This window comes from Maniola jurtina, chromosome 19, assembly GCF_905333055.1.
Source record: "Maniola jurtina chromosome 19, ilManJurt1.1, whole genome shotgun sequence".
In the NCBI taxonomy this organism is placed as follows: domain Eukaryota; kingdom Metazoa; phylum Arthropoda; class Insecta; order Lepidoptera; family Nymphalidae; genus Maniola; species Maniola jurtina.
Genome location: NC_060047.1, coordinates 3333318 through 3341654, shown reverse-complemented (window position 1 = coordinate 3341654; position 8337 = coordinate 3333318). Strand labels below are relative to the sequence as shown.

Below are 8337 nucleotides of genomic sequence, written 5' to 3'. Positions count from 1 at the left end.
GAAATTTGGCATTACCTTCAAAGTTCAACAACACTTTGGAGATACTCAAGAGTAATACAATAGTACGATAAAATAATATAGTGGAATGTATCAATCAATAAAAAAAAAATCATTTAATATTAAATTAAATGCATGCAGATCATCACCTTACATTTTGTTAATAATCTCAAATACACACTGAAGAAAAATCTTAATAGGTACCTACTCACTTTGGAATATTTTAGTATAACAAAAAAAAAATGTTGCAGAATACATAACGTATATTATACATACTTATAATGGATTTTTTATTAGTGAAATATAATAGTTTATTAAGTTACTTCGAAAATGAAATTATATTTAGATTTCGGAATGTTTATAACCAAATCACTATGATAGCACCAATTTTTTATAATCCAGAATAAGTTTGAATAGAATAAAAATACAAGAAGTAGGTATAGGAATACCGTTTCACTGAGACGGCTCAGGTTTAGTGCGGGTTGCGAGTTGACGTAAAAATCGTTAACGTTGCTGACAACCTTTTTTTTCGTGGGGAAATCCTCATGGATACTACCGCGCCCAGAGACTCGTGGGTACGGGTTGCGGGAGGTTGTCAGGAGCGTTGCTGACAACCTCCCGCAAACCCGTACCCCACGAGCCGTCTCAGTCAAGTGGTACAACAATTTAAAATAAGTATAACAGATCAATCTGCCTCCCATCCGTAATCATATTATTTTTATATTTATTTCTATCAAATAAAAGCTTAACAAATATTCGATTCTACTGAGATATTTTTAAAACACAATTACTTTCTGTACTAGAACCAGCGTATTTAAAACACAATTTCTTTCTGTACCAGCGTATAAATTATTGGGATAGCTTGTTGAAAAACTAAAGAATTATTTAAAGAGAGATATTTAAAAACTTGTATAAATACATGTATATAAATACATGCATGTTTGTGTACACAAATTTTAATCTACTATTTAAAGAGCACACAGCATCCAAATGGCATATAATAACGACAGATATTAAAATAAAAACTCAACACTGGACTGAGATTTACCAAAATATAATAGCGGAAACATACAACAAAAACAATTAATACCTTTATAGATCTGTTTCTCCGTAGTTGACTACACAAATCACATAGGTGCTTATAACTTCTCCGACAAATGTATAAGTGACGCGCATTCTAAAGTTTATTTTTCACTTGATATCAACGATTTCATCATTTTTTCGCGGTAAAGGCTAAAGCGCCTTGCAAAGCCATTTTCCAAGAATCGTATTTTACCTTTTACGAAAGGTAAAGGGACAGATTATGTGGTTCTAGGTCTTGCACATAATATAGAACGATTTGATTCAACATGCGTCACGTGTTATCAGTATGTTTCCATTTTAATCCGATTGTTAAAGGATTAAGAACAGTATTTAAACAATAAACAGTTTCAAGTACAGTACACAAATAAATAGAGTAGCCTACAACAGTTAAAGCTCTACAGTTAAATTACATATGTACAGACAAATCGGTGCCTAGCATCGAAGCAATTACTTCCTTTTGGCTTTAAGACTCCCAAGAGCATACCGCTTTAGTTTGACAGCTACAGTATGGCATCGCAATCAGCTCTGATTGGCCGACATTGTGGCCAATTCTATTGTGAGCACTCTAAACTAAAATGACAGGTCTAAATGTATTGCTATCCCTTTCATAATGCTCTTTGCGATGAAAACATTAGATTTAGATTTGTCAATTTAGTTTACAGATTGTAAGGCAGAATTAGTCTGTTGTAGACAACCTCAAAACTATGACAGGTTTCAATCAAGTGTTATCCTTTTACGCAGAGAATATTATGAAAAGGATAACAATAAAGACTTATAACTTCAGTTTAGAGATATGCGTAATACAGAATTAACTACAATGGCGTTGATCTTGATGTTTTTTTTTTTTCAAACTAATTTTAGAGTATCTGCATCTTTTTCTTTTCGATGTAGCTAAAAAAGGACGGAAAATGAATTTTAAATTTAAAAACCCTGCACTCTACACATTTTAATAATAGGCTCACGACTGGCACCTAAAGACACGAGGTTTGAAAATTCCAAATTAAATTAAGTATGTCTGTCCTTTTCTTAAGAAAAAGACGCCGATACTCTAAAATTTAGTTGCGCTCAGAATCTATTGGCTGAAATGCATTGATGCAGCAAGTATACCATAAATTCAGTCAATTGATTGATGCAGCTTTTTCGCTATCGACTAGCGATAATAATTAGGAATGCGAAATGCATGTGTGAATATCTCAATCGCAAGTGAGATCTTTCACAATATAGGTTTGGACTGGTTTTTTTCCTTACGCTGATTGTCGATGCTGATAGGTAAATATGCATGCATTAGCATGCAAGCATTTCTGAATAACGCCGACGCGCCATTCATTCGATGTTAATAAATATATTTATTTTTTAAACACATGAGAAGCAGGAAGTTAAGAAAAACTTACTAAGTTTAGTTAATATTTTAAATGCAATAATCTATGTATTTATATTATTTAAATAGCTTATGTCTTACATAATAAATTATTAAGTACAAAAAATTTCATTAAGTCCATATCATATTTTACTTTAGTGTAAACAATCTCACCGTGGACGACATTAGTTACACTGACTATAAATTATGCCTAATAATAATAAAATAATCTAATATTAATAATAATAATCAAATCCCCCATGTCTGCAATTTGCTATGAACTAAACAAATCATGAAATGGGTATTAATGAAATGGATAATAATGATCAAGTTACCTGTAATGTGTTGATATAGATATTCAAGTCCTTTTGCCAGAGCAGCTATACAGAAACTGAATTAAACAGAACTATACTTAACCGGAACGCTACTATGATTTTTTTTTACTAAAAAATCATAAATATTAAAAAAAACACAATATAATATTGCAAATGGAACATCTGACTGACGCTAGAGGTCAACGAACGTTCCGTAAATAGTTTATTCGAAGTCAATTGCCGCGTCGTAGGTGAGTTTTTGCTAGCGTTCTGGTTACACCTGTATAGGGACCGCTCGAACTATTGTTCATAAGTCCAAAAGCGCTATCATTCTTAACCACTCAAGCGGACATGTTTATGACAATGAAGGGAAGATTGTAGTTCACTATGCAGTTGCAGCTTATCATGACTCTCATACTAAATCTATAGAGCTATGACTTTACACAGGTTTTGCTTAGAGTTAAAACAAGACATATTTATGTGATGGACGTAAATCTGTCTCGTTTGTCTTAAGTTCAGGCCTTTCAGATGTTATAACGCAAACGTCAGGCCAAGTCAAAGTACGTTTTATAGACCTCAGCCTAAGCCCATCTCCACGGACGTGAGAATCACGGCTGTGCCACCAAATTATATAATACAACTCTTATAGAACAATCTCAACAGGGCGATACTATAGCTGAAGATAGTAGTAGGACTCACTGCGATTCCCTCGCCCGTGGAGATTGCGTGGTGGATGCCTTAGGGCTAACGCAGACTACAGACAACTGCAAACTGAAATTTAAATATCGTTCTAATAATGCCGACATTTAAATATCCAAAAGACCCGCTACGATAAAGCTTATTTTTACAATGGAGAGAATAAAAAGTATTTATAGTAAGCGTAAGATTTCAAGAACTATAAGGTCCGCCTACGAGGTCGCGCCTTGGACTACCAACTATCATAGTTGCTGAATACGCTGTGTTAGTTCGAATTGAGCGAACTTTATACCTATAGCCTTTGTCAAACACACGGCGAACCAAACGCGTGGCGATGCATTATTTTGTAATGTCCGGTGTCGCTCGAATCTGGTCACGTAGAAATGCGAAAGCGAAGCGGAACGAACTGTTTCCGCAGCGAACCACACACCAAGACAAACCACAGGCGAGAAGGCGAAGCGAGGCGTGAGCGAGATAACTGTAATAGCTGACTTTGTATGAACGACAGAACGAGTCGCGATGCAAAGGCAAAGCGTGCCAGTTGTTTGTTTACAAATTATTTGACTCGCGGACGAGATGGACACCGAAAAATTTTCATCAAAATCCGTTTCACTCCACATTTATTTTTAAAATTAATAGCAGCGCTTTGGCGTGGATACTCATTCGAGCTGTGGCGACTCAGGATTGCGCGACGCCTCAGTCTCGTTTCCCTTTCGCCACGTACTCGGTCCGCTGTGTGCTCGCGCTTAGTTTGACATCTCCGCCTCGGTTTGCTTGCGCTACGTGTTCAGTTTGTATTTCACCGTGTGTTTGACAAAGGCTTATAGGGCTATATGGTAGAAGATGTCGAAGTATAACGAAAGTGTTATGGTGGGGATACCACCGAGCGGTATGTTGCGACGCGGCTAGCAGGCTCCCATAGAACAATGCTGGGATATTATGCTGGTGGTACCCCCGCTCACCGGTTGTGGCGGGCGGTGGGCTGAGAGGCGGCGGGCTGCGGGGGGCGCTTGAAAGGGCCGAGGCGCTTGGTGGGGCGCGGAGACACGGAGTGCGGCTCGCCCACGCCGCCCCACGAGCTCGCGCCGTGGTCTATTAGAGCGTTTGCGAGACGAGCGCTGTTTTGATCTGTAACCAATGAAAAGTTGAAGACTAATTGAAGACTAATTTTATTGAAAAATGCGGCTCGATTACGGTAAAATGACAGCGAGATTGTTAAGATCACCTGTATGCTAAATAATACAATACTCATACATCCATACTAATATTGTAAATGCAAAAGTGTGTCTGTCTGTCTGCTAGTTTTTCATAGCCAGCAGTTTAACCGATTTTGATGTTTGGTACAGCTGATTAGCTTACATCCCGGGGTCGGACATAGGCTATTTTTATTAAAGAGTTCCCACGGCATTCTTATAGGCCAATCCGTTTAACCGATTTATATGAAATCCAGTACAGAGGTCTTGCGTTCCGGAAATTGACATAGACATTGACATCCGGAAAACAATGACGTCATATACCCGTAGCTTGTTCGTGCGTGAGGTGCGGCTGCGGCACGGGCTCGCGCACGCGCGTCACGAAGGTCTCGAAGGTGGCGGCCTGCGTGTGGTTGTGCACCAGCGCGTCCAGGTCGCGCGCGCGCTCGCTGCACGCGTGCTGGTACAGCGGCATGGTCGCGCGCACCGCGCGCCCGCCCGCGAACGCCGCGCCGCGGACCAGCGCCGCGCAGCAGCTCACGCGTATCACGCATTCTTCCCACAACGGACCGAATACCGACACCTAAAAACACATACATTATAAAGGCGAAAGTTCGTGTGTATGTTTGTTACTCTTTTGAATAAAGTTGTTTCAACAAACTCTTTTAATATCAATAATAATAATAATTAATGTCAATACAAATAAAATAAAAAATAAAAACTTGTACTTATATTCATATCTGCGTATAATGAAAGGAAATAATGTTTTTAGAGTTATATCTCACGTCGGGTTTCCTGGAGACGGTGCACCGCAGCAGGCCTCCGGGTAAGGGATACAACACAATGAGAACGTCACAGAACTGCGTGGGCAGCGTGTCTCGTTTGTACGGCCGCCAGTGCTCGCTCCACACTACGTGTACTTCATCATTGCCGAGATGCCGGGTCTGGGGATAACAAAATGAACAGATGTTCATATTCTTTATTTTACAATTCACATCTAGATGCAATACACATGAGCCCCTGTAAAGGTATTGATACTTTCAATTTTCTGTTATTACCAAAAGTTATCCACAAATAATAAAATGAAAAAGACATTTTTACGATTAACAATAACTTTTTTTTTCCAAGTTTTAATTCTATTTATTCAATTCCAGTCCCTTACTGCGATCTCAGCGAATGTTAATTTCACTGTACCTTGTTAAGTATAGCGTCCGGAGTGTCGGCAGGCATTCGAGTAGCGACATGGAACAAAGCCTCCAAAGTTAGCGTAGCGATGTAGGGCGCGCTCACCCCGCCCCCGCCTCCCCCTCGCAAGCCCCCAGTGAAGCCCACGTGGCTTTCCAACTCCACCTGTCAAGTGGAATACACAAAACCTGTAGCAAGTGATATAAATTCACCATCAGCATCTCCACCCATCGCGGCATGTTCTTTTGGAATGAGAAGGGTTTAAGTTCGTAGCAGATTTCACTCACCAAGTTAGACGTGTCCAGAATCACGAACCGAAGAAATTTAGGAAAAGACTCTGACATATATCAGAGGAACTCTGTTTAAATAATAATAAAAAAACCCACGAACCGAATAGGCTAGGCTATATTACAGCTTTTGCCCGCGACTTTGTCCAAATGGATTTAAGTTTTCCTAAATCCACTCGGTCCTGATGAGATCTTGTATTTTGCATGGATATTTGAGTATCTTTTGTAATACAAAACAGACAACAATCTCAATTACCTAACCGAAATAAAAAAAAATTGTATTTTAGGGTAGACATTTGAGAAATGAATAAGTAAATCTATTCTTTTATAATTTTTTTAATTTTCACACTTGACACTCACTTTCATAAACTTTCACATTTATAACATTAGAAAAAGCGTCATTTCCAGGTTTCATAATACATACCTCCCAAGCAAGAGCAGCCAGGAAGGCCTCGTAGGCGGGGCTTCCGCAGCGGTTGGACAGGATCTCGTTGCGCGTCTCCTGCCCCTTGCCCACGTAGATCACCGCCACTTTATGCGTTTCCCTACACCTGGGCAAATATATTGTTGTTAAAATTATGAGAATCTCTTGAGGAACTCTTCACACGAGAAGACAAGCAAGCAACGCAGACGCTCATCTTCGACTTTTGACTGTGGAATCAATTCCCTTCTGCGGTGTTTCCATTAGATTACAAAATGGGGTTATTCAAGAGGCGGATCAACAAATTCTTGAAAGGCCGGCAACTAATTGCTGGTCCTCTGGTACTGCAAATATTTATGGGCAGCGGTAATCACTTCACATCAGGTGACCCACCGCCTCGTTTGATCGCTATTAAAAGATGTGTGTGTACTTCAACATTTTTATCTCAACTATTTTTCTTGACATAATAATAAGACTTCAGTCAAAATTTGCGACACCAGAAGGCAACTCTGTTCTAATGCTCTTCCTAAAGAGTACCAGCAAACTTACCTCTGAGCGTCCAGGTTCCTTAGTTCCCTCAACAGTCTGTCAGATCGCCGTAACAGTTGGGCGTGCGGTCGTCTGGCAGCGCCTAACGTGCCAAGTTGCGACACCAGCAGGCGACTCTGTTCAAACGGCCCCGCCTCGCCAACAGAACAGCTCTCCCAAGCTTCTGACTCGTCATCACTGCAAAGATTTTCTCTTGAGGTGAAGAAAATCAAAATATTATACCTTTTAAAAGATTTAAGTTTTATAATAAAGTTGAAGAAATTACGGGACGAGTTTTGGATTTAGGAATTGGAAGCCCTAATCAAGTAATAAGAAAAACTGTCATTTTCGGGCGCTGTGTTTTATGTAAGTTAAGACCTATGAACAACGTTTTTAACGCCCCTTCGAACCGGATGTTTAACTTACCTGTCGCGGTTAGCAACGTAATATCGCTCAGAGTTGCGGTGCGCCACCAAGGCACAAACCAGCTCGTCTTCAAGACCTGGAGCGAGAGGAGAAGCACCTACTTCATCGAGACGCCGTCCACAAGTTACTTCGGGCGACGTGTGGCCTATGTAGGCCAAGACCTATTGACAATGATTCATATTAGATTTCACACATATACATAAATAATACAAAAAATAATTATGCATTTTTGGGACGTATTATATTATATCGATGACAGTGTAAAAATCAGTGTTGCAAAACTTACATAGTATGTAGTTTTAAATTAAAAAAAATAGTCTTACATGGTCCAACTGATGTTTGTCTGGTGGTGAGTTTTTGTAGTCCGGTAACAAATCAGCAGGCAGTGGCGGCGGAAGCGATGATAACGTATTGTCTCTGGGACTGGCAACACTGCGAGAATTGATAATACTAATTACTTTGACTTTTAAAGGGTGTCAAATGCAAGAAAGCCCAATCAATAAAATACAAAATATTTTTTACTATCTTTATTTGAAGAAAATATACATTTAACATTTGCATGAAACATCAACACTGATAAGTGATAAAGTTTATTGTGCCTTTGTGCTTTCTCTGTGGTCTGTACACTTACTTTTTCGGTAGCGGTAGTAGTTCTAATGGTTCCGAAGACGCAACCGAAGGATCGTAGTAAAGCGCGGACGCGTCCCAACATGCCTTGCCGCATATATCGCGGAGTAACACTCGCACTTGACGGTCCGATGTCATAAGTCCTGTGAACAGAACTATTATTATGTATTTCTCTATTCATCGAACAATTCAAGATTCAAAGACAATGACAGATAAGTGTTAA

At 39.4% G+C, this 8337-nt stretch overlaps 1 protein-coding gene across 4 annotated transcripts in view; it reads right to left on the bottom strand.

Moving 5' to 3' along the window:
* Positions 1-2560: 2560 nt before the first annotated feature.
* Positions 2561-8337, bottom strand: part of LOC123875006 (probable Rho GTPase-activating protein CG5521) — a 40114-nt gene continuing 34337 nt past the window's right edge. For all 4 annotated transcript variants that reach the window (XM_045920622.1, XM_045920623.1, XM_045920624.1 and 1 more), the window contains 10 exons: positions 8119-8257; positions 7811-7919; positions 7488-7648; positions 7083-7259; positions 6537-6663; positions 5835-5990; positions 5426-5584; positions 4965-5223; positions 3032-4575; positions 2561-2817 (listed from right to left, as the gene is read on the bottom strand). In XM_045920622.1, coding sequence (XP_045776578.1) covers positions 4406-4575; positions 4965-5223; positions 5426-5584; positions 5835-5990; positions 6537-6663; positions 7083-7259; positions 7488-7648; positions 7811-7919; positions 8119-8257 — 1457 coding nt within the window. In that variant the 3' untranslated portion in view covers positions 2561-2817; positions 3032-4405. The remainder of the gene's footprint in view (positions 2818-3031; positions 4576-4964; positions 5224-5425; positions 5585-5834; positions 5991-6536; positions 6664-7082; positions 7260-7487; positions 7649-7810; positions 7920-8118; positions 8258-8337) is intronic.